Raw genomic sequence first — 27,947 nt, forward strand, 5'->3', positions numbered from 1 at the left:
GTAGTCCCGAGAGTTGTGTCAAGCTCAAAAAAACTGAATCCTGATTTTGACCAGGTGACTTTTCCTTCTTTTTTTCAACCCCCATCCCCATTCCCGGCCTGGTAAAGGACCACATCTTTCAAACTCCGCCCCCTAGTTTTTAGTACAAAATCTGAAGTCACCATTAACATTTTCAAGATTACTTTTTCATACTTGACAATGCTCTGCTATAAGACACAGGCAGACGAGTAGTCTTTATGACTACTAAATATTTATATGTAAAAATGGTGAAGTGCTTCTGTAAAGTTAAAGAATTGCTTCATTCAAGCGTTTCAAACCAAAAGGTAATTCATCACACTTCTTTTAGCAGATTAATGCAGGTGAATCTGTATAATTATAATCAATGCATTCATGCGACAAATGCATGAGTACAGCCCCAGTAGTTTATCATTTTCATGTAATGTGTTGACGTTGTGGGTTTTGGGAATGTTTTATTAAGCGCAGTCTGTAGAAGTGACAATTTAATATAGTTTCCAAAGGATAATAATAACAAATTACAAACTGATGTTTTGTCCATTAATGAAGCCAACAACTACAGCTCATTTATCTCCTCCTGTCAGGGACCAAATACAGATCCACAAGGTTAAACCATAACATGTTGGGCTGTGGCAGACTTAAAAAATGCACTGGATTTTATGTTCAACAACTATTTAAGCCTGATAGAACATTGCTCAGTGCTTGGATTTCACACAAATCAACAGACTCAATATTTAATCGCCAAAGTAGAAAAGATTATTTCTGTATCAAAGGTCTGATTTATTTTTTAATAGACACCAGAGAGAGCAACAGCCTTTTCAATGGTTGACTCACCTATTGGCATTTCATATTGGTTTAGCATTTCAATTGCATTCTCCTGCACAAAGATGTTTCTTGGTTAAAAGCCACTTGGAGGCTTGCCAGCATGCATTTAAGAGACAGCGGGGTCGCTGAAGATAGACGCACCCAGATGAGGACAAAAACAGTTAGCCATGAGAGTCCGCTGTCGGTTTCAATTTGTAATCATTTCTCCATCTTAGTGGTTAAAACTATGCAATGTAAACTTAAATTTAAAAAATCGAAACTTAGGAATATTATTTGGTGTCTCTATTCCATGATGCTGTTCTAGATGATACAAAATTCAGATAAATACACTGGAACTGTATTTCTAATTTCTAATATGAAGTTGTGGAATGCTCTTTCAATTAAAGCATTATACTTCACATTGTACCCAGAGGAGGTGAAGGAGGATGTTGCGCTCTCTCATACTCATTTGGAGCAAAAACTGTGAACCCCATTTAGTCTTTGTTAAGTGGAAAATAATGGCTTGTTCCTTGTTTCAGCGGTAAATGTCTCGATAAAGCAAAGGCCATGTGTCATGTAGGACAGACAATTCACCGAGAAAGGTGTTAAAAAGCAGTTCATCAAACTGCAGAAGAATAAATGGAAACATATGGAACCATAAAGAGAAGACAACATGAAAGATACAACTAATATGATCATATACATATTATAATATGTAACAAATGGAGCAAGGAAACAACTACTACTCTGCTTCATTGGCAGGCAACATCAGGAGCAACAAAGACCCCAAAGAGATTTCGAGTTTTACCACTGGCGGGGCTAACAATACAATCTGTCTGCAGTTTCAGAAACACCTTGTTATGACCAAAAGGGGAAAAAAATTTACCTCTTTGCACAAAACAACAGACTAGACGATCACAAAAATAACCGGCTGACATTGTCTGGAAATGATTGATAGCTTTGTAAAACTTAACACCAATCTAAATCACAGTTGTCAACATATTTCACTCTAAAAAAAAAGCTTAATGTCTTCGACATGGATGTACTTTCTCTTAACAACCAATAGATATCCTTACACCCTGCCGTCATAAATCATAAAACCTCAAGTCGTCAAGTATTTCCTTTAACAGATCCACATTTTGAAGACTAAATGCAGCTGACAGAATGTGGAAAATACAGTTGATATCAACAGACTTTAATTGTGGATTGTGATGTTAGATGAGATGTTTCAGGTCATCCAAACCATTTATCCATTTCTGTAGAGAGCAATTTTGTTGACTTTGGAAATAGCTGGTTTCTTGCTACAGAATTACAAGAGCATGGGTTCAGTGTAGCGAAAGACATTTCACCTTATCATTACTGCAGAACGATATAAAGTTTATTGTTGGAAGGCCAGAATCACTGAGGCATTAGTGAGGTAAGCGATTCATTATTGTAATATATAACTCATGATATATCTCCACTCCCCTTCAGCCCACTTATGTTTGAAAACCCAGTCAGGTTTTTATATATGCTCTCATCTTGTACCGAAAGAGTTTCATTATGTTCGATAAAACTTATGAATGTTGTGCCACGTTTTGATAAAAATAAAAATAAAAACGTTAAAGATCTGAGAGGGTTCAGGGTGAGATATGCCTAATGCTACTGCCAACCTAATGTATTTTTAGAAATCAGTAGGTGTTTCCAGTACAGGATGGTTTACTGCAACTGTTGACAGTCTTGGAAACTTCACAGACTACACAAGATGTCAGATGGGGTGCACTGACTTCATGTTTGGAAATCTAATTTCCGTGAAGATGCCTTTTTCATGGCCTCAGTCCACCCATCTTGCCTTTTCTTGCCCTCTCTCCTTCTCTCCTCCCAGCCAGCTGGCTTTCTTCACTCCTCTTAGTCATATGTTGGATTATTGTTGCCAGATACATGCCCCCTGAATTTGTGAGCCTTATTGAGTCACTTAATCTTGGCTAATCCCTAAAGAAGCTTGAACAGTTTAAGCGACATTACTCAGAGTTAAAGCCGTTTTCTTTCTTTCTTTTTTTTTCTTTCTAAATAAGGATGAAATTTAACACATAGTATTTACTTGATCCTGAGTTGGGGAGTGTTCTTAAATGCTGGATGATAGCGTTATGTTTAATCAATCAGTATTAAACTATGTTAAAAGGTCTTGAATTTGAAGTAGCATTTTTTTATCACACACCAACACTATCATGCTGTATCTACACCAGCCTGTTCTAAGATCTTATCTTAACTTCATCTCTGAATCCACTGGCATGTTTACTATTTTGTCTGCCTGCAGAACACTGAGATCGGTCATCAGTACTATTTCTCATTAACTGATTATTTGTGAAGTACAGTCCAGTTGTTGCTATGCCTCCCAAGACTTCCCCGGTTGAATGGCATTACTAGTATACAATGACAGTGGCAGATTCACCACTAGAAACAGTAAGTACTTGATTTCACACATAGGAGGCCTCTCACTTTCAGCCATGATTGTCAGCTGTGATGACTAAAATGACAACTGGCAGATGTGTAATCAGCAGCATATAGCAAGACCATTTAGCTAACAATATAGCTCCATGAGTCGTTTGAATATGCTGTGTCAGACTGAATCTGTATTTTTTTGAGGTGACTCGTTTTAAGTAACAATTTTCTTCATCGGAAAGCACATTTTGTGTTAAAATCTTTCTTTTCTATTTTTCAACGGTGGATTTAATCATACTTATGTGTTTTTTTTCAAGTAAAAATCTAAAAATAAACTGTCTAATACTGTTTCAATATTTTTATACTCTGTATAACATCGATAGAATGAGTGCAAACAGCATAAAGCATTCTCTATTTTTGAAACCTGTGATTTATCTTTTAACCTTGTGCATTGAAGCAGATATTCATTTCATCTCTAGATGCTTTAATAGAGACCCAATTATTAATTGAATGCTGTAGTTTAGGAGAAATTGGTTACCAGGGTGGTTACCTCTAATTAATCAGGTTGACAGCATGTCATTTTTCCAACCAACCATGAGTATTATGTCTGATCCTGTTTTTTCTGTGGAATTAACAGATATTTTTCAAGCGTGGAAATATATATTTGAATAAATAACTTCCTGTCCTGTTGATAAATATGATATTCTACACTGTACACACTCGAAGACATCTCGGGCTTTGCTGTAGTAAAGCGCAACAAGCTGTCCATGAAGATTGTTTTACATATAACAGCTGATTATTCAAACAATACAGAACTGTATGAGCACCATTAATTTTTGTGATTATTCATGTTTAAACTGTAAGGGGTTTTCATGTTCCTCTCATGTTTGTAAGGGCTTCCTCTGGCATCCTCCATGTTAGCTGTGTACCAACTTCAACACGTACTTGTCAATTATCCAAATGCCAACCACAAACACCAGCTGTTTCTGTTTAAATTTAGAAAATCTCATCCACTTCTGTCTGCATTATATCGTTTCTTGGTAAAACAGCTATTACACATATCTGTAGCACTTACTTTTTTTTATGAAGGATCTTTTAAATGACAAAAGCACAAGAGAAGCCAATGTGTCTTGCAATGAGATAATTTTAACTTTAAAGGTGATTTCACTGACTGGTCTGACACACCTGCTGATCTGTGTGCGAGTCACTTGGAGAACTGGAAATAGCACAAATTGCAAATACAGTAGCTGTGAATATGAGTGTAAATGTGTTTGTTAGTGCGAGCCCTGTGGTCATATTGGCTGCCTGTCTACGATGTTTTAATACCTTTAGCCCAGTGCAGAGAGGGACAGACTCCAGCATGGATTCTAATTACCTGGTATTGAAAAGAGATGAAAGGATGGTTGGGTGGCTCTTGAACAGAGGAAGAGCATTAGTGAACTGGCGCCTGTGGGTTAAACTATTCACCAAATCTTACATCACATTTAAGCACTCTACACGTGATCAACAGTGGGAATCCATTGCAACAGCATGATATATTGTTTTTTTTCTACAGAAAGAGACACTGACAGCAGTACCTTGGTAGCTGCATGTCATGCCAATTTTATACTTTGATCATTTTTGACTTGGAAATTGTTTTTTGGTGACCATTTGACCAATAAGTTGGCAGATATTTGTCACATAACCAACAATTCCTAAAGAACAAACAAACAAAATATGTTGTTTTCCCATTGAGGGCCACACGCAAGCATTTTCTCATCCGACAGCCCGATTGGCAAGAGAATATAACTTGTCTACACCCTCCAAAGCTGCCACAAATTACTGTTGACAAACTGATGTTTTTTATGTTGTGAAAACACTATGTTATTGTTTGGTTAGGCTTAGCTTCAAAAATGGCTTATATGTTCCGGGAAAGTTTATGGCTTGGGTTAAATAAACAGTTAGTTATCACTACTCTGTTGGGTACTGACCTATCCTTTGCTCCTGTCATAATTACTACGGCCACTGGAGGGCTTTATTTCTTCAACTTAAACATCAAGTATGTCTTTTCAGGGCAATAGTTAAAACAATGTATTCTGTCCTTCTTGGGAACCTTATGGACAAAAGAGGTTTCACATAACCAAACCCTTCTTCACTTTTCTTTTCTTTTTGTGTTTTCTTCTGCGTTGAATTAAAATACATAACTCAAACTATCGCAAAGCTTTAATTTCCGTTCATTTTAAGCTTCCCTGCACTTAACAATAACTGGCACTACACTTTGCATTTACACAGTGCTCTACATTCAATAGAAATCATACTGCTGATCATGTGGGGAAAGAAATCGCACTATATATACAGTACATACTGTATATACTGTATATTACATTGTGAAGTACTGTACTACACAAGGTGTGGCTACAGTTACTCTTTAAAATCTAGTTAATGTTAGCAGCTGAACCAAACATAACTTTCTGTGTACTAATGTGTGGTTTATGTTGACACTTACTGTTTATAAATGAGTGTTTTATCAAAATGCCTCATTAGGTCATGTCACATAAATTAAACATTGTTACAACAAGAAATTTACCTCCAGCTGTGGTTTGGAATCTGCTGTAGGCTACTTGAGTGTTTGGCGATGTGAGAAATCATTCCCTCATTTACGATTGCAGACTACAATTTTCTAGAAGTTGTGGGAACTTCCTTGTGCATGAATTTTACACATAGAAGCCAGACACTGATAATGGCTGAATGTAAAAAAAAAATATTGTAGTGGGTATTCTGGACAAAAATAAGAATTGCTGTTGTGCATCAACTGAATGCAGACAGCAGCCTGATTGACTGGGGTGGTGACTGGTTCATTGTGTGGAGAGATCTGCAGGCAAACCGGTTACCCAGAGGATATCAGGCTGTACAGAGAGCCAGACAGACACACTGATGCTGAAACAAGACTCTCATTCCTCATCTCCTTGCCCAGCCACCCTGACCTCATCTGTTGCAGAAGTGTAATTATAAAATGTTGTATGTGTCATGGTGATGGCTGTTTTTTGTGGAGAATAACAGGAGTGGGCTTCCACTTATATCATCTGGATTCTGTTCTGTTTCTTAGTTAGGGAGGTAAGTAATTGTAATTTTTTTTCTTTGATATTATTTGGTAATTAATTTGCTGCATTATAGCTTCTTTTGTACCAAGCTGATACAGAATATAAAAAAATTAGAAGGTGAAAAATAAGATTATTTTACTGAACGAAAGTTACTTAATGAAGAAAAAAAGAGGAAAACTATATGTTAACGGTTTAAGTTGGTTTATAACATAAAGCCTTTTAGAATTTTTTTTATATTAAGACACTATTATGGTACAAAGCAAGAGCAGTGTTTTATCCTGGTTCATGAGTATTCGCTTCAGTAAAATTACAGCCCTCTAACACCCTGTAAATAATTAGTCATTATTAATGGTAGACGGTTTAAATATTGGAATCAAACTGGAATCCTTTGTCATGATTAATTCAATGCACTGTCTAATATGTCATATCTAATTCATAAGTGAAGTCCAGCTCTTCTCACTAAGCTCTACTTTGCAACAGCCAGGGGGCACGACAGCAGTAACCTAATGCACCTTGCGTTAAATGCATGAAAAGGCTGGATAGGATTTTCTGTGTTCTTTAGAGCTGCATGGGGGTGAGTCAGTGAGGATTCAAGTACAGAATTATCTGTATTCAGTCGCCTAATAGCAGTCACATTGAACATAGAGGAGCATACATTAGATTGATTAAATATATAACCTCCATTATGAGTTCACTGAGACAAAGAAGCAAAACCAGTGTGTGCTGGAAAAAAAAGAAAAGATTCTACATAAATCACTCAGGTGAATTGTAGATGGGAAGTGAAAGGTAGTCCAATAGTTGAGTGAAAATCACAGACCGATATTCATCATCATATCATTGTTTAAGCTTATCACCTTAAAAGCTCAGGATGGAGTCCACCAGGGAGAATTTTAATTTACAGAAAAATATTTTGTGAAATATTTAATACTTTTCTTCTGGTTCAGCCCTCAAACTAATTTCTGGTAAATTACAAGCGAATATCAACTATTTACTGGGGGATCACCACAACAAGGCATAAAATGACTCAACTTTCCACATTAATACATTTCTGTCTCAGTAGTATCTGTGCAGTGCTTTGGAATGCAATAAGCCTTCAAAATCATGTATGTAAAACCCCAACCTCCCTGACTCACTTTATTGTCTCACTATACTTGAATAACACACCAACGCACCCTTTGCCTCTTTAACACAGAGCTGTTTTGTAGGCTATGCATGAATATACTGAGATCAGATCCTCCTTCAGAATAAATGCATTTGTATCTCGTATCTAAATACAGTTGAGTGCCTACAATTAGAAAGTTCTGCTGAAGAGTGAAAGCTATTAATGGATGTTTCTCCAGTTAAGTCATGCAACTTTTATTTACTTGTTTGAATACTTCTCTGTAGCACTATGAATAAATATATTTTGTGTACTAAGTTTGTTTATGTCTGTATTGTTACACGTGTGTGCCTGTGGATGTGGATAATTACTCAGACATAAAAGGTGACTCACCCCAGAGCCGCAAGAGATAGTGAAAAATAAAGGGAGAGCGAGTAAAGAGAGGCGACAGCGGGATGGGGTGGAAAAATTTGAGGGAAGGGAATATAAATGATGACCTAGAAGTAGTTGCAAAATGAGAATGTCAACGTGTAATCTTTAAAAGTTTGAAACGTCTAACAAATCTTACTGTTGGCTGAGTAGAGGCTCAGTGAAGCTGTAAATTGCAAAACTAATATAAATATCGCAGCTTATTTAGTTGTATTTACATAGTATGCATGAATGTAGCTACTTTTAAAAATGCAGTTAACAAGGCTACCAACTATACTGAGTTAAATATAAACATTATGTAAATAAATTAAATATAATAAAGATACCATATGACATTTATCTTCAGAGCACATTATCTTCACTTCTGCACATTTTGCTACCTCACAAGGTTTTTTGGTTTGTTTGTTTGTTTATAGCATACATTCCTACCGGTGGTGTCACACTATTCCACTGATCTACAGGTAGCACATAAAGAGAGGCAGAAATGCATCATCAAAGACTGCTAAAAAGCAGAGGAGGAGAACATAAGTCATAGAATACAATAGAATTGAAAAAGACTTGACTCGACTTGAGCTGCAAATTTGAGGACTTGAGACTTGCTTGACTTACATTGATGAAAGACTTGACTTTGACTTGGTATTCATGACTTGATACATAATTTAGACTTGAGACAGATGACTGGAAAGGACTTATTTTTTATCAAATATTTGCATTTTTCTATGGGGAAGTTTCATACTGTTTCTAGTGCAATGCCCAGAAACTTGGCAACCTAGCATGTGCAGACAAGTGAAGGCAAATGCACCAGGCAGCTGTCATAGAGAGAGGTTTAGTCCAAAAATAAAACTGAAAAATCCCATAGATGCTGGTAAAACTATATAGTGAGAAAACAGACTGGTCTAGCAATACTATGATGATTCACTATATCACTATCCACATTTAACATTCACAGGTACCAGTAATCCTCTGGGATACACATGTACTTGTTCAAACGTAATACGGGGAGCTATCACAAAGTACTTGGAGACAGTTGTTTCAAATGGAGAACCAGAACTGGGACAACAGCTGGGATGTGAGGCTTCAGCTGGGCACAAGCACATTTAGACATCAATAGTTTTGGTAAAATATCCAGACATATATTGTAATTATGGTTGCAAATTTGCATGGAGAACTGTTTAGCTTGGTGGGAATCACTGCTTTCAGAGTGCCTTTCTAGTATTACGAATACAGTAAACTTGTTTGTACTAACCGTGTTTATATTTTTTAATAAAGTAATTAAAGACCACACCTTTTCTCCACAATAACATGTCAAAGATACTAAACATATGTATATCTAATTAATGAGTATCTGCTTAACAGCCTCGTGGCATCATTCACCCTCTACCCTGTCCTCCTACAGCCTATTAAATCTACCAGAACTGTAACATGTTAAACATGCAAAGCTCATTAGGTCATGCAAAATTGATTGTAGCACGTTCATAACAATTTGCAATTAATGTGACAAGCACTGTATGTCTATGAAAAATAAAACAGCTGTCGATGTAGAGGGGACTGCGGCAGTAACGGCTGAAGCATTACATTTCTGCAAGTTTATATTGTGCTTGTCCAACAGGTGTTTAAAACAACACCTGCCTTTCGCCTTGCTGGCAGATTTTGTTGCACTGAGAGATAACAAGCATTATCGTCTTCGACTGGAGTGACATGAAACCTAAAGTCACGGTGTCCTCGCTCTGCAGTCAAACTGAGAGGAGCTCGGCTCCAAAAATCACCACTTATAACATCAAGTCAGCATTGAGTAAAGGAAAATGAAGTTCAGTCTAATGGAAAACCTATTAGTACCATGGACACCGTCATAGACTCTTTTAAATTCAAGCTTAATATTCATAAATACGGGAGCCTCTTTTGATCACTGGGTCGGACAGTAAATACATGCTAGCTTTTACCAATATGTAATGCTAACTTCTGATTTTTTCCTCATCTGTTAACTGTGGAAAAAAACATTGTTTGTCCACCTACCAACTGCTGTCCATCTAGTTCTAACGCTAACCTAACAAACCCCTGAATACAGGTATATTGCACCTGCATGTCCTCTATCCACTGCAGAGAGGGCAAATATAACTGAGCTTCTGTAATATACTTCTCTGCCCATTTACTAATGTCCAGTATGCTGTGAGGAAACTAAAGCAACATGTCAAGTGTCTGAGTGTTGAAACCAAATGGGATGATAAATGAACATGAAACTCAAGTGAATCAAAGCTTCTGGATGGATGATGTAAACTGTTGTAACTTGTTTTGGGGCGTAGACGGCAGAAGAGAAAGAATTGCTGATTACTGAAGGCTATACGAGTCTTTTTCCCTTTTGTCTGGCACCCAGTTTATATTCTCCTCTTTATCACATCTTCTAGATTTCTACCATATTACAAACACACACACAACACCTCTGTTCCTGTTACACAAGCCCATGAGCAAACATCCAGAGACACAATTTCCCTGTCACACTCTCTCGTTTGCTATTTTTTGCGATTCATCTGTGCCTCTGTGTGTGTGATTTGTGCTCCTGTGATCCATGCAGTACACTACTGTTTTATGATTCAGTGCCACAATGCAATCTAGGACTACATCACAAGGAGCAGACACCGAAAACACTCTGGCATACATAGAGTAGAGATATTGCAACTTGATTTTTTTTTTTGGCTCGCATAATCTTAAGAGGACAGTTGACAAGCTGTAGTCTTAAGATGTCATCTGAATTGATCTGCATAATATACATCTTACATAGACATGACTTCAAATACAACCTGGTGCATTTTTTTCAGAGGACATTCAGGATTTGTTTTTTATTCCCTGCTTATCCAACTTGGGAAAAAGCCACATGGCCTCTTCATGGTTCCTCTAAATTATTCAAAGCATTTATTTATAAATAAACACTGACTGGCCGTGTAACCAGCTGTCTAGTTTTCTCTCCTGTCCTGCAAATATGTAACCAGTCAATGTAACCAGATAAACAGCCAGAAAACCAAACCAGTCTCAGAACTTCTCTCTTTATGTCCTGTTCACTGTACCTCACCATCAATCTGTCTATGGCTCTTTACTTCCTTTTCCAATGCTATTCTCACACATTTTAAGCCAACCATGGACAGCTTTGAACAACTGTATAAACCTTCATGGTCTTCAGTTGATGAATCCGACGGGCTTTTTGTGAACACCTGAGGTTTACATTGGTGGTTTTGAGTGGAAGATTCTCACAACTATTGGACTGACAAGCCTTTAGATTTGGTGTAGAGATTTTCATCCCAACTGAGCGAATCAGAATCTTAACTCTCATCAAACATGATAATCAGGTCAAAATCTGTTTGTTTAATAATGTGATTAATGACCAAATACAAAACTAATGATATTTCCATAAGCTTCAGATGTATTTTAGCAAATGTTGCATGGCAACACTCAAGATCTTTACTCTCTGAGGGTTTTTGTGAGATTAATTTACATTTGAATATATTTTTTTCGAGTTGTTGCTTTTTTCGCTTTTCTCAGGAGAATTGTTTTCACATGGAAGAAGCTGAACAGACAACATTTCACTCCTCCTAATGACAATGACCTTTTAATTGTTTGTGTTTCTAGCCACCCTGTGTTATGTGACCGTGATCTCAAGGACAACGTATTGACGAGCATCCCCGACGGTGAATATTATTAATAATTACATGCTAATCATCATAATTTTAGCACTGTTATTGTGAGCATGATTGACACAGCAGTGTAGTGTTTAGCACTACCACCTCACAGGCTACAGGGAGGGCATGCAAACATGAAAACGCTGAGGATTTAATATAACAATCCAAAGACATGCGTGTGAATTTGATTGAAGTAAATTGGCCAAAGGTGTGTCTGTCTTCCTGTGTTTGCCCTGTGATGGACTGGCAGCCTGCCCAGGGAGTATCCTGCCTTTGCCCCAGGTCAGCTGGTATAGGCTTCACTGGCTTAAGTAAAGCCCTACAAATCCACTTGCATGTCTTCAGACTCTGTGTAGATATCTGATAACAAGAATATGACTGTTAACTATTGGTGGTCTTAATTTTTTTTCTATATTTTCATCCTTTAGATAAATGGAGATATATCAACTCCTCTATTTCTTCAATGCATCTTTTCTTACTCTTAAAACCACCTCCGCTTTGCCTACTCTTGTGTCAATAAAGATCCTCAGTGCAGCACCATTGTTGTTCTCCATTATCCTCTTGTCCTTCCCTCTCCATTCTTGGCCACTTTCCATCACTATAATTTAAGTATTTTAAATGTATGATGATTTTAGACACAGAGGGAAAATAAAAACAGGCCATTACAAGCAGAGGGAAGGAAACTGAAGGGGATAGGCAACTGAAGTGAAGCTGGAGCAGGAGAACATCAGCTTGACATTGATACAAACATTGATGCGGACATTGTCACACATCATCGCAAACACAGGCATGTGCATATGCATGAGAAAACACCCTCATTTACAAAGGGACGGGACCGACCATTATGTTAACCCGTAAACAAGCACACACACACACACACACACACACACACACACACACACACACACACACACACACACACACACACACACACACACACACACACACACACACACACACACACACACACACACACACACACACACACACACACACACACACACATATTCCTCCATCTCATTCCCCTGGGGAGAAGACGCTGTATAAATATCTGATAACAAGAATATGGCAATTACAATCATCAGTAGCAGTGTGCAGGTGGTGGGTGTTTCGTTGTGATGGAAAATACGGACGGCTTGTTTTGGGCAATGGTACGGGTCTTGCCAGCCTTTTAAAAGCACTTTATATTTTATTTGTGCTTTTATACTTTAATGTTTATGGAGAGTGAGCAGATTACTGATGAGCAGGGGGAAGAGAGAGTACATATTTGTAGTCAATAGTAGCCCAGGGAAAACGCTGGTATTGCACAACTAAAGCATTTATCAAAGGGAAAAAGTAATGTGCTTTTGGGAGGAAAACGTACAAGAAAACTGGAGAGAGATGGGAAAACATATAAAGATAAATACATCTCAAAGTAACCTGCATGCTCAGAATTCTCAGCAAATTATTCACTGCCTGTGCAACAGCCTGTCTAGTCTGTTCTTTAGGAGCGAGGCTGAGTCACCTCCGTGCCCTCAGTGCCTTAAGAGAAGAGCGCTGCTGCACAGCTTCAGCTGCTGCTCAACTGCCTTGAGACGGACACGGCGGCAGCACCGTGACCGGGTGCAAGCCACCTCATGCGGCAATGTAGACCACTGCTTTCAACAGTGGGAGAAACAGAAATCGAGATCCTCCGAGTAGAGTGAAACTGGCAGCTGAAGGTTGACCGGGGGGAAACAGCTCACTAAAATAATAGCTTCACTGCTGAGTATAAATTGTCAGTGTGCTTTTATCTGAGACAGCAGGAGAGGAAGAATTTTGCATTCTTCAGCCACTTCAGCTAGTAGGAAGAGTCAAAGAAGTAAACATGTTAGCTTCAATTAAGCTGAAACAATTAATCAGAAATTAATCCGCAACAATTTTGATAATTATTTTATTATTTAGGTCACTTATTAAGCAATGAAACTAAGAGTCAGCAGTTATGCTGGTGAATCTGTTAGGCTATATGTCGACACAGCTGTGCTTCGGGATAAATACTAAATTTAACATGTTCACAATGACAATTTCAACATACTGATGGTAAGCAGGTATTGTGTATTATTTACCATGTTCATCATATCAGCATCCAACCATACAGATACCAACCAATAGACCAACATTTCCATTCCTACAGCCATTGTGTTAGTGTGGCTAAAAATCTCAAATATTCTCTGATTCCAGCTTCTCAGATGTGAATTATTGCTGTTTTCTTTATTTTATATCATTTACATGGAAAGTCTTTGTTTTTTGGACTGTTGTTTGAACAAAACAAGAAATCTGTTGAAGGGCATTTGCCACTATTTTCTGCATTTTAATTTGAATTGCTTTATCCAAAAAAAAAATCAATAAATTGATATGGAAACCAATTGGTAGTTGCAGCCTTAAGGATTATAAACATACTGTACGATGTATTTTCAAAATTAGTCTGGATGACATTGAGTGAGATTTTATTGACTGCTGCAGCTCGAAGTCAAATCAGCAAACTATGGAGAGTAATTTAGATGATGGCGTGCCTCAGTTTCACTCTCATCAGTCTCATACTGTACAGCTAATCAAGCGTGATCTGTATTTCACCCTGGATTTACCAGAAACTGATTCTGGTGAATAATGTAAAACAAAATTTGACAGGGTTCCCAGAAGTGCTGCCCTGAAGAAGACCTTTGACAGCCCAGTGATTTATCCAGTCAGGTGCAAGAAAGGTAAAACGCTGATGTTTCACCTGAGGAGAGCACTTGTCAGTCATTTACTGAACATTCAACCTGAAAAACCTTTAAAAACAAATACCTACTGAGTCTCATCAGAACACGAGTAAAGGTTTGAAAGGAGAGTAAAACATGGCAATTTGTGGGAGAGTGCCTTATACCCAGTGTTGTGGTCAGAGAATGTTGATCAAAGTGAGGTTCAGCTGTACATGGTCCCCACCTCCTGACTACTACAGGCTCCCAGGACTCCCAGGGCTTCACATGCTACCTGGACACCAGCTGACGCCTGCTCTACCCCAGGGCGATACTTAGGATGTCTGATGTGCATCAGAAAAAGTATAAATCTAATTAACTGTGAACTAAACATTCACGCTACTTTTTATAGTCCCTGAGAGCCTCTTTGCATTAGCTTATTTAATCATATTGCCTCTCTACTCCCTATAATGAATAATTTACCTGTCCAACATAAATGTTTTTGCTGGGAACTGATATCCAAAAGTGGATCAAATGAAAGTGTCGTATATTATACAGGCATCGGGGTTTGTTAGTATTCAACAGCATTATCGTAACATTTGACTCCTGGGGGGTGGATAGAGAGCGTTAGTGGAGGAAGACGAGGGTGCGTACAGTAACAGAAAATTAAAAAGGAGAGGAAACAGAACAAAATAAGAAGGAGGAAATGAAGGGCCGGGGGTGTGACAGTGACAGCAAAGCAGCCTTTGAGATCATCGACGCTCCCTAATCAAGACTTTTACAAGTCGAAGACTGTGTTTGTATGTGTCTGCGCATGTACATGCTGAAACTGTTCTGTCAGTACTGTATTGGCAGGAAGATCCTGTCTGTGTGCTTTGTCTCACCATCTGTTCCTGGCTAGACTGCTGATATCTCTTCTTATAATATCCTGTTCGCCTCTCAGTCTAGGTGGGTTGCACGCGTCTTGTATTTAGATTATTTCCTATCCTTTGTCATCCACCCACCTGTTCATCATCCATCCATCCATCCATCCATTCCTCCATTTGTCCATCCATACCTCCATCCTGCCACTCGTCCATACGTCCATCCATCCATCCGTCCATCCATTCGTCCATCCATCCCTCCACTCGTCTGTCCATCCATCCATCCCTCCACTCATCCATCCATCTCTCCACTTGTCCATCCATCCCTCCACTCGTCCATCCATCTCTCCACTCGTCCATCCATCCCTCCACTCATCCATCCATCCCTCCACTCATTCATCCATCTCTCCACTCGTCCATCCATCTCTCCAGTTGTCCATCCATCCCTCCACTCATCCATCCATCCCTCCACTCATCCATCCATCCATCCCTCCACTCATCCATCCATCTCTCCACTTGTCCATCCATCTCTCCACTCATCCATCCATCCCTCCACTCATCCATCCATCCATCCATCCATCCATCCATCCATCCATCCATCCATCCATCCATCCATCCATCCATCCATCCATCCATCCATCCATCCATCCATCCATCCATCCATCCATCCATCCATCCATCCCTCCACTCGTCCGTCCATTCGTCCAGCCATCCATCCTTCCTTCCTTCCCTCACTCCCTCCATCCATCATTACAGCCATCCAAACATTCAGCCAGCCATCAATCCTCCACTTAAACAATTCATTTTTCTATCCTGCTTAATAACACAAATAGAGCTAAGTTACACGTTTACTATTGATGCGACAGAGCTCCCTCTCTCAAGCCTCCATTCTGGGCAGGGGAACAAACCACAAATAGTCCTCTGCCTTACTCATCCTGAGTGCCTTTTAGAGTCACACAAGGCCACTGGGTTGAGTCAGGAGTCCAAACAATATGTCCTTTCCTATGTAGCCACTGAAATAAAGTAACCACAACTTTAACATTTGTTGTTGCAGAAAGCAAAAAGCATGGCCTTATCATGGCCTTATCCAAGAGGCCTCACTGCTCATGAAGCTGTTAGAAAAGCATGATACCTCTGGTGCTCCAACAAACGACTGGCAGTATTTGCAAGTCACATATTTGTCACAGCACAGGTGATTCTTACTGATTTGGGCAACTGTTCTCAACTGGTGGTGGTGGTGGGGGGGGGGGGGATCTGAAGGTGATAACCTAAACCTACATACATCACGGCCTCAATACATTTATTTTCTCTCAACCGCTCTTCTTTCATCTTTCGCAGGAGAAACTTGCCTCTCAAGAGGAAGGACAAGTTTAGTTTTTTCAGCAACTTTCCTAAACAACATGCTTGCATGCATGTGACAAAACTCTCTAGCTGCCACAATAATTATGATGGAGGAAGTCAGAGGAAATTGTCCAGCCAAGCAGAAGTGAGGGTGAATCCAGCCTGACTCTGTCTGACTATATCACAGAGCTTCCTTCTTTCCTGTGATTACAGTTTGGAAACCCTCTTAATATTAAGGTTTGCTCAGCCACGCTGAAGGGTGGACCAATCAGCAACTGGGGGTGTGGTTAAATATGATGACATTGAAGCGGAAATTCTTCTTGTGTGACAAGAGTATAATTTTGGCACACAACATGCAGTACATGGTAGTTTATGCAGATTGATTAAAGGCTGCTCCAATAGTTTTTAAATTACCCTGAGATCTACGCCCATTAGGAACCAGCTGCTGAAATAAACCCTAATGGAGTATAACTGGATTCAGGTATTCATGCTGTGGATTTGGGTTTGGTAAAACCAAGCTGGGATGGATGGATGGATCAAGAAAACACTTGTTTGTTTCCCACAAAAGCACAAAAGTCTTGGAGAGAGACCTGAGAGATGACGTGAGCTGCCAGGGGAGACAAAGACAGAAATAATTTTGTGTTTAGTTAAGCCAGAAAAAAAGGTGTGTTCATGTGAAATTTTAAAGGTTTACATCACACCCACAAGTCCTTGCTCAAATAAATCTGTCAACTATGTTTATACTATATGCAGAGACATCGTTCTGTCTCACCCCATGAGTCTTACTGAGACATCACACTGTTCAGACTTCAAGAGATTATAGAATTTAAGAGATGCTTAAATATAGTTATTGTTGTCAGCGTTTTGCCAAATAAAGGAGCTTGGACAGCATCTTCATCCAAATCTGTAAACATAAATCAGCATAAAAAAAAAATGCACAATCAGATTCCTGATTCTCCCTTTTCCTTCCTCTGTCTTCCTCTTCTTTACCGTCTCTGTGTACAGTGTCTGGAGACTAGTGTTGCTTCAATGAGTTCACTGATGAAAAGGCATCGTGTATGTCTTGTTCCGTCTTTTGCTTCATCTTTGGAAGTCCTCGCTACTGGGAGGCATAACATAGATATTCTCTCAAAATCTACACTACCTCTCTCCCTCACTCTGCCTCTGTCTCCAATTATCTATTTCTGTCTTCGCCAACATCCCCTATATCTGCCAGTAACATTTTCAACCCACACTGCTGGTACAGTGGTACGCTACTCTTCTTGATGCAACCGCAACCGCGTTCCAAAATCTTCACCGCCATCAATAATTGTGAGGTATAAAGTAAAACCCAGACGAGATGGTAAACAGGGTCAAGTGAGAGGAGAGACAGCAGCACGGCAAATGCAGAGTAAAATTAGGATGCGGTCTTCAGCACGAACATGCTGTTGTAACAGAGTTATATAAGAGCAAAGGCATGACAAACCACAAACCAGATCTAATGTATGTATGAACACAATACACAGGGTTCATTTTAACCACATACCATAGAATATTAATGCTATTTAGTATTTTTTAGAGTCTGTTGGCAGCTACACTTAGACGATGTCCAACAACTTGTGGTACAGGCCTGCCCACTTCTGGTATAAATACAAATACCGATATTTTGTGGCATAAATAGAAACAAATAAACCGTAAGAATAGTTTTGTGCTACGCTCCTAGTTTAGAAAAGTAAATGGTCTTCCAAAAACAACACGTCACCTCACATCTTGATGATCGTTTTCATGGTTTTATTTACAACTAGTGGACAGAAAAACCTGCTGACATGTTTCAGCGTGAAGGCTTCATCAGAGAAAAATCCTTGTTTCTGTTGATTCCTTTATTTCCATCTGTAAACCATGAGGGAAATGTATGTGACAGTTGAATGAAAATGAATAATTTCTTCCTCCAGCCCTGCTCACCACACACACCCACACACACACACACACACACACACACACACACACACACACACACACACACACACACACACACACACACACACACACACACACACACACACACACACACACACACACACACACACATCTCTGTCCCTCTCTGTGACACATTGTGTATTTTTACTGACCTCCTCCTGTCTGACTTTTCAATTCAGTCATCATTTTGATGGGATCTTCTATCATATTCCTCCTTGGTTATAAATATGTGCGCAGCTAAGTAGAACAGAGCAATATTTCCCCTTTCATGTGCTCACCGTCTGGTCTCTCGAGTCTGTAAATCTAAGTGGCTTGCTTCCCAATACTGTGCCTCAGTGTTAAATAGGGAATAAAAATACCTTTGTTTCAAATTCTATTAATTACTCCTCTGTCTCTCTCTTCTCTCGCAGTTTCTCTCAAACCTCTAATAAGATTCAAGCCCATTAGTTTTGAACCATTACATTAATATTGAGCAGTTATCTCTGACCGCTCACGTGCCAAATTAATAATTAGTCTCTTTCGCACTTTGCTTTGAGGCCTACTTGATACCTGACATTTACACCCGGCATGTTGTCAAGTGAGATTACAACCACACTGCGAAAAGAGCTCGACAAACCAATGACAGAATACCACAACACCACAAAATGTATCTCTGCTTATATGCTCCACAATGCAATCAATCCACCACAAATTTTACAAGATACAGAAATGACTGTAGTCTCGCCAAAAATAGATGATTAGATGATTTACTGTTGTCACTGAATCAAAATTTAAACCCATTTTCTGACATCAACACAAAGGTCCAGAAGATTTTTGGATGAAAGTAATTATGTATCTCGTCTGGCCTGGGAACACGGGATCACACAGGAGGAGCTGGAAAATGTTGCTGGGAAGAGGAAGGTTTGGGCTGACTTGGTCCACCCGCTGCCTCCACGACACGACCCCGGGGTAAGAAAATGGAAAACTGTTGCAGTATTGAGATTCCTATAGAATCCAAATCATTACATCATGAGAGGCAGCCAACAGTTACATTAACCTTGTTTTACTTACATGGCAGCTCCAAATCCTTTACCGTCCGAGTGGCAGCCAACAGTGACGTCACGCATTGGTTTATGAACTGCTGTTCTGAAGTCTCGAGATTGAATTTTTGGCATCTCCATCTTGCTAGTTAGGAGCAATTTGGAGCCAGAAATGACTATATTTGGATGCCTACCCATCTATTGCGGAATCTGGATTACTTTCAGATGGACTGCCAGAAAAATAATAAAGAGGAGGGACTTTAGCAAACGCAAATTTTTTTTATTGATTTATTATTTCATGAGAACTTGAATGCGAGTCAAGTTAGCCGGAGCTTTTTTGAAGTCAGCCTCTAGCGGCCATTGGTGGTATTGCACTTTATGGCACTTCCGTGCCGGCCTCACTTTTCAGACCCTGAAGCGACCTCCACTTTTATATGCAGTCTATGATCATATCCCGATGAAATTAAAGGATTTCAGTGCAAAAGTTTTCATAATATTACAGTTATTAACAATTATTAACTATCAAATATTTGCAAAATTGACAGAATAAAGTCAGCCAAGTTAGCCAGAGCTTTTTTGAAGTCAACCTCTAGCAGCCATCAGTGGTATTGCACTGTATGGCACTTCCGTGCCGGCCTCACTTTTCAGACCCTGAAGCTACCTCCACTTATATATGCAGTCTATGATCATATCCCAATGAAATTAAAGGATTTCAGTGCAAAAGTTTTCATAATATTACAGTTTATTAACAATTATTAACTATCAAATATTTGCAAAATTGACAGCATATGCCCCATACTACTAAAGCTACAGGTACAAGGTAAACAGATAGGTACAGATAAAGATTGAAGCTAAATCCTGCAACAACCTAGGAAGGAAAGCGCTTAATAGATTGTTCTTCCAGTGGTGGAAAGGCATTTATAAACCTTATTTAAGTAAAATATAGTAATACGATGAAGTACAAATATTCCATTAATCAAATTATAATGAAAACCTTGTGTGAATATACATAGATTTTATCAGCAAACCTGGTCAGTGTCTATATTGTTATATGAACTATTGGTCAAACCAAACAAGACATCTGAAGTCTTTGACAATTTATTGACTAAACATTTGCTCGACTAATTGAGAAAAGCATTGGCGGTCATTGCTATAACTAACGACTTCATATACTCCTGGGTAAATTAATGTGACACCATACATCACATTCTATAAATTCATCATATGAAAAAGTTAATCGTCAGAGTAACTAATAACTAACTTATAAACACAATGGCATTGAAAGGTACAATATTACCCTTTTAGTATGAAGTGGCTTAATGCTAAAATACTCAAGTACTCAAAAACATGTTTCATTGAAGTCTTGTAGTCAAACATCAAACAATTTGTTATTTAAAAATGAAAATGTTTGTCAGTTGTAGCCCTATACTGATGTTCTCTTCTTTGGCTGTGGCATAATGGTGTCAGTCACTGCTCCATGTCCCATAGATAAGGGCCCAAGCCGATTATCTTGATGAACAAACATTAAGCATTAAGGAAAACTTGGTTTTAAGGTGTCTTAAAACATCCAATTCAGTAGTGCTCAGGCATATTGATTAATTTTATTGCACATTTATCACTTCACAGTAAAGTATAGATATTGAGGGAGATTAAAGTGCAGCTCATTTGTAGTTTCTGAGCCAACAGGTGGAAAAAAAAGATTTTACCCACTATATACAATGAACACTAACACAACAATCTGCCTGTAAACTATATTCTCAGGTATTCTGGGGTATCACATCAAGTTTAATTGACATCTTCCTGCTCAACTTACATCACAGCTCACAAGAGGACTAATGATCACTGAGATGGTTTTACACTTGTGGCTTTGTGAACCTACAGATTCGTAATATTCTCATAGGCTCTGGATAAACGACAACGCTTTAGAGAATGAACACTTTCCTAAAATTGATGTTGAAATAGATTGTCTCTGTCCGGTCTAATGCAACATGACAATTAAAGCTGCAGGCTGGGCTATAACTTCTTGGTAATAAGTCTGAGCTATTGATCTGATTCATTTTGACAGAGTAGATGGTCTATATGCATAAAACACCATCTGTTTAAGCACAGTTTAAGTACTGAATAGATGAGCTAACATTGCAGGACTTCAGATATCTTTAATATGTCGTCTTTGACAAGTACATATAAGTAAAACCAGTTTGTTCTTTGTTTATAATTTTCTTGTTATGTGTTGTCATGAAGTCAGTTTGATGGAAAATTTGTGTGTACTTTCAAATGAAGTTTGACAGATTATGGCAAGGTCTTATTTGGTATGTTTTATTCATAACCATACATAAAAACAACTCAAATTCAACAGCAAATTAATTAATAGTGTGAGTTTTTTTTATCTGTTATATTGAACTCATGAATTGTATTAAGATTTATGTGAGTTTTCTATTACTTAATTGCATTACTATTATTATTATCATTATATCAATAGTAGTGTTACTGTTAGTAAATAACAGTATTTTCAATAAATAAATACATTTAACCTTCATTAGTACATTTTGACCTGAACCACTGTCTCTCTCAGTCCCTCTCACTTTCAGATATACAGACATTAAAACAGACACACACACACACACACACACACACGCACACACACACGCACACACACACGACACACATACACACACACACACGCACGCACGCACGCACGCACACAGTCATGTCTCCATTACTTCAAAGGACATTACACTGACTTACATTCACTTCCTGGAGACTAAAGTTAATCCTAAACATAACTGCGACTCACCGAACTCCAACCTAAACTTAAGCCAAGTTTTTCTACTAAGATGTTATGATTTACATTGTGAGGACTTGTTTTTTGTCCACAAAAAGGAGAACGTTCCCCCACATTACAACTGTGTAAGCAGATATATGACCCCACAACATGAGTAGTACAAGAACACACGCACGCACCTGTCATGTTATCATGAAATCACTTCTAGTTGCAGATGGTGACTCATCTTTTGTCCTTAGTGAAATCATATCTGGCAGTGAAGTCGTGAGACATTTCAGATGAGGGACGTTGCAGTGTGCCACTGTGCAGGGCACCACTCACCACATGGGGAACTCCTCACTAAACAGCATGCTTTATAGCTGCTGAAAACAAAGATATTTAGCCTCCCATAAAGCCTGACAGTTGCACATAAAACATGAAATGCTTTATTCCCTTGCCAGCAATATCACATCATTATCAGCATGCTGCTCAGATGTTAAGAAAAAAAATAGTTTATAGAGAGATTTCTAACATTTACAGTACTCCTAGTATCTTAACTAAAAATGGACTTCTGGCCAGAACTGTACTGCTGACTTCTCACTTATTTCACATTTGTCATACTTTTACAGTAGAGTATTGGAGCATTACACAGGGTGGACAGCGCAGATGACGGTCATACATGCACTGCATGTCATTCATTAAAATTATGCTTAACTTAGTCATTGTGGGTGTGGTGGACACGAGACAAGTCATTGGTGTTCATTTAACAATGCATAATAAGACACAGGCTGCGTCATGTCGACAGACATTCAGAGGCAAATCTCCTTCAGCATCAGGTGTTAGTCAGTGACCTCGACCTCAGTTCAAAGACGGTCAGAAAATCCCTCTTGCAGATGCAACAGAAGCTAATTATTCCATCGTTACTTATAATGATGGAAGGGTTTGTGTCATTACACGCCGTCTGCTCTCTTAATTCTCCCCTCCGACCACAGCGGAGAGCACACATCCGTGGCGTCTCAATTACAGACAACAATACAAACACATGCACCTCGGAGCTACACAAACACGGCAGGCTCTTCATCAATATGACCTTGTGCATTTATGCTCAGGTCACCTCGTGCGAAAACGACCGTGGATGCGACCATCCACAGTGGATCAAAGCCGAGCACAACAAGTGCTCAAGTGGCTGGCTCGCAGACAGTCACTATGTTGCCACCTTGGTTGTATGCAACACTCCTTCTCGCTGCCATGCGAGGCTTTTCAGCGCGTTTTGGTGAAAGACAGACAAGCAGTAAGAGGAGAACCATCAAAGCAGTTACCATTAGCTTGTAGGAATGACCCCCAGCATCATTACTTGACATCAACATGACACACTCAAGGGCATCTGGCAACCAACGCGAGAGCTTTCAACTATGCAGAGCCTGGATTAAAATTATCCACCGATGGCTGCTGGAATCTTTTGCTCACCTTTGCTGTTATCTTCTTCTCTGTTGAGATGCATGACTCTTCTTACCATGTACTCATTTAGGCTGTCTTGTTCTTGTGGCAAAGCTGTGCGCTTTTCCAAAGAGTTCTCAAGATAAACTCTTATTCCAAAATTGTGGTCCTTTGCCCGCTTAATGTCTTGTTCGGCTGGCACGCATAGACGCGCCTGCACTTGTGCGTCCTCCTCCCCTTGTTGTGCTTGAGCAGGTAGTCTAGGTGATGTGTTTTGCCTCTCTCACTTTCTCCTTTGTCAGTCCGTATTTTCTAACCCCAGAGTCTCACAAAGATTCGGTCGCAGCAAAGGTTTTAGGGAGGAGACGGCAGGCAGACGGGCGGGGTGACGTGAAGTAAGTCGGTAGGAGGTCGTCTACCCAGAGCGGAGACAAGGAATCCGTGCGCCCTCGGTGCTATTGGCCATTTCATCAGAGGTCTTCATCGCTGTACACCGAGGCTTTCACTTCGAAATACACAAGGAGCAGCCCACGGTGGTATTTCAATCGAAATAAACTCCTGTCGATGGATAATTTGTATTTTTATACGGACCAGTATCGCTCATATTCTCAAAAGAAAACAGATAACAGTGGTCATTCTGACACACACACCATTTTTATTAGGAGAAATCTGATGCTTCTCCGTGAGATGAAAAGCAGGTAAAAACAAAGATGTAGAGAAATCACACGAATAACTGTTTTCACAGTCAGTCCTGATCCTCTTCACACCGGTACTTCGGTGGGATGAATGGGCTTCATGTGAGAATGCTTTTACGCACGACCCACCTGGAGAAGTTGTAGTTTTATCGTTTTCTCACGTGTTGAGCCTTTAGCTTTTCATTAGGGTCGGGGTCATGAGCAGTCTGTGCGCTTTCTTTATTATCATCATGCCATTACAGCCAATAGGCCTGTACGGTCGATGAGGTGCATTTACTCACGATTCACGTTCGCCCGGAGTCACGCGTGTAACATGGCTCACTGGCGGTCTCTAGCGTTTCACGTCAATCAGTGGCGGTCATCTGAGTACAGTTGATGCTGATAGGTGAACTCAGTCCTCCCGTCCTCGGCTGTTACATATTCAATAGGGTCACACTTGTTAATCTTAATACATTTGTTTACCTTTGACGAATATAACTAAACATACAAAGGGCATATTGTTTCTTACTAGCAATGAAACGGCCACCGGTGGGAAACATGAACAAAAACAGATTCATTTATGAATGACGATGATTAGAATATATATCTCAGAGAGTTGAGAATGACAAGCAAGTACCAACAAACGCATTCCCATTTGTTTGACTTTGGATTGTGGTTATGTCGTAAATACACAAACTGGCTCAAAATAATTTCTATAAATTGAGATGGAAATTCTTCTCCATCTCATCGAGTGAGTGGCTGTTTTAGTGGTTCTTTTTTTGTAACAGACCCCAAAACATTACGCAAGTGTCTGTGGCTTGATACTGGTAATTTGGGTGAACCAGCCCTTTATTTCTTCAGTAAGGTCTTGTACATTCAAAGGTAGCTCTTCCATCTAGCTTAATGAAAATAAAGGGCCAGTTTATTGTCAACTGAGTACTGTAATTATTGCAACAAAATCTTAACTCATTCATTATTTCAATCGACACATCTACTGTATGTCTGGGAGAGATTCATCCTTTTGGCAATTCCTGCGGTTTCTTAATTTTTCCTATTGATGGGTTATTTTGGGGAGTTTTTACAAAGGATCTCAGTAGAAGCTGTAAAATGTGTTTTATACTGCTTTGATGACAATTTGTAAAATTGGGCTACAAAAACATTAATATAACTTGATTTATTTGTTGTTAAAAAATTGCATCGTAAATAACTTACCAAATAAGACCTGGAATATGACACAAAGCTTTAATCTTATTTATATTGTAACGGCCTTCTTCTTGCCACAAATGCACTGAATCACAGGGAGCACAGCTTTGGTTAAACATGCATGAACCTATTTTAGCCCAAACTTCTTTCATATGTCTTTGATAAAGCACAATGTCAACTTTTTTTGGACAAACAATAAAAGATTATCTCAGGGAAAGAAATCGTTTTTAAATTTTCCACATGTAACAGTGCTTTATCTTAAATAGCTCAGTGCTCTGCTGTGTTGAGCCTCAGCTTTGTCTCTTTGTTCTTCCACTCTGATTTCTGTCCAACACCTCTCTCGTGATAGCATCTCTGACATCTTGTGTGATTTCTGTGCATCTGTGTAAAGCAGATAGTGTTCTGGTTTAGCCCCTGCTGGTTCTGCTTTATGGCGAGTTTGTAATACATTTAATCCATTGAATACTCAGTCCATCCATTCCCAAAAGAAATGACGCTCCCTCTGTTTATCAGACATGAGACACAAACAGCTTTTCCTGATCTAAACTTCTCATTGCATCAGTTTCCTTCCTCACCCTCACACCCTCACTTTTTCTTGCACCATCTTTGTGATGAATATTTATCAGCCTGTCACTGTTCACTCTTCTCTGAACTCAAAACAACACATTCATAACACAACTCGAGCCATCCTTTAATCCCTCAGGGGTTTTCAGTGACGTTGTGTAATTTCCCCACAAAGGTACCCTCAGTCGGTGAGATGCTGTTTTTTTTTTTTAAACAATAAAACAAAGATTCATGAGCGTTCAGTTTCCAAATAAATTTAAACCCATTACATCACAAGCAACAACTTTGTTTTTTGAAGCATTAAAGCAGTACAGCTAAGAAGCCTTGGGAATATTGCCACAGCATATTTATCTCCAATAAGTCAAATGACAAATTTGAGCTACACAACAAATGGGTGGGCCAACAAATAAGAAAGCAGACAGTGGAATCAAAAAACATTTACACCTTTTCACTTTCTACACACTTTATTGTAGGTTTCATTTTAAATGGATAAAACTCAAATCTTTTCCCATCAATCCACACCAGGTGTAAATTGTTAGTAGTATTTTGACCTCCGCTGTGGTACCTCCAGGGGAAGTTTGCCTTAATTATCATGGGATGAGTCTAGCATATTAGAGAGTACATGCAATAGATTGATAACCACCTGTGTATACAGTGTAATGTCTCACAATGCACTGTGCAGATCACAATAATTGTGAAAAAAAACGATGTTTGGAAACACCAGGACTCTCCTAGAGTTGACTGACAGGCCAAATTGAACAACTGAGTAAGCAGGGCTTTGGTCAGGGACGTGACCCAACAGTCACATTAACAGAGCTTCAGATGTCCTCTGTAGAGTTGGAGAATCTGTCAAAAGGAAGACGCACTCCATTAATCAGGCCTTCATGGCAGAGTATCGAGATGGACGTCACGCTTGAGTAAAAGAGATATGATAGCCTGCCCAGTTTGTCAAATGCCTTTTAAAGGACTCTGAGAGCAAGAGGACAAAGAGTCTCTGGTCTCAGGGAGAACTAAAGTAAGGGCGTATGCAGTCACGGAGAGGTCCTGGAGGAAGACCTGCTTCAGAGTGCACACCGGCTGAGGCTGGGGTGACGGTTAACCTTCTGAAGCACACAGCCAAGACAACGCTGGAGTGGCTTTAATACATCTCTGACTGTCCTCGAGTGGCCCAGCCCAAGCCCAGTCTGTGCTGAGAGCAGCTACAAAGGACTGAACTAAGGATCTGAATACTTTTGTAAATGAGAGATTTCAGTTTATTAATTGAATAACTTTATAAGAAAGTTTTCACTTTGTGATTTTGCGTTATTATGTGTAGATTGATAGGTGTTGGAGTGGGCATCGTCTGCAGTAGGGAGAGATGATGGGAGTGGTTCAGGAAACGGTTCCTGGGAGGAAGGTAATTAGCACAGGTGCTTGGTGTTAACTGATTACTCTCTCCCTATGTATCAGCAGTAGTGGACTGGGATAGATTGATCACACTGAAACCAGAGTGGACCAAAAGGCTACAGGAGTCCAGCAGAAGTGGGCCTGGTTACACAGTGTGTGCTCTGAGCCGGGCAAAATTAAGAGCTATTTGTGTTTGTTTATGGTGCATGTGTGAGCTGCCTTACGTTATTAAAGTCTACTGTGTGTAACCTGATCAAGTGTTGTTTGTGCCGGGGACCAATGGTAGCAGCTTCACCTGCTACAATGGGAAAAATGGTGATTCTACCCACCTGAAATCAGACAAACATCATTTCCCATCCGCTACTTGGAGGGTTACTGTTTTTCCCATTAATGAACTGCATGTCAGAGCCAGAAACAACAACCACACAACCTTTGACCTGTGTTTCTCAGAGAACCACTTCCATTTAACTATATGGAGGTCAACTGGCAGAAGTATTGATGTCCTGAAATGCTCAAGAGATCCTGAGCAGCCTA

General features: G+C 39.4%; 1 protein-coding gene across 3 annotated transcripts in view; it reads right to left on the reverse strand.

Moving 5' to 3' along the window:
* Positions 1–24,207, reverse strand: part of syt7b (synaptotagmin VIIb) — a 96,667-nt gene extending 72,460 nt beyond the window's left edge. The window contains exon 1 of one of the 3 annotated variants that reach the window (XM_069697656.1): positions 23,617–24,207. In XM_069697656.1, the coding sequence (XP_069553757.1) occupies positions 23,617–23,665 (49 nt within the window). In that variant the 5' untranslated portion in view covers positions 23,666–24,207. The remainder of the gene's footprint in view (positions 1–23,616) is intronic. The other 2 variants (XM_069697657.1, XM_069697658.1) reach the window with 2 other exon arrangements.
* Positions 24,208–27,947: the final 3,740 nt, after the last annotated feature.

Source organism: Brachyistius frenatus, unplaced genomic scaffold (assembly GCF_029030835.1).
Source record: "Brachyistius frenatus isolate BFR_SWC_R1_liver_20210118 unplaced genomic scaffold, ASM2903083v1 Contig_24, whole genome shotgun sequence".
In the NCBI taxonomy this organism is placed as follows: domain Eukaryota; kingdom Metazoa; phylum Chordata; class Actinopteri; family Embiotocidae; genus Brachyistius; species Brachyistius frenatus.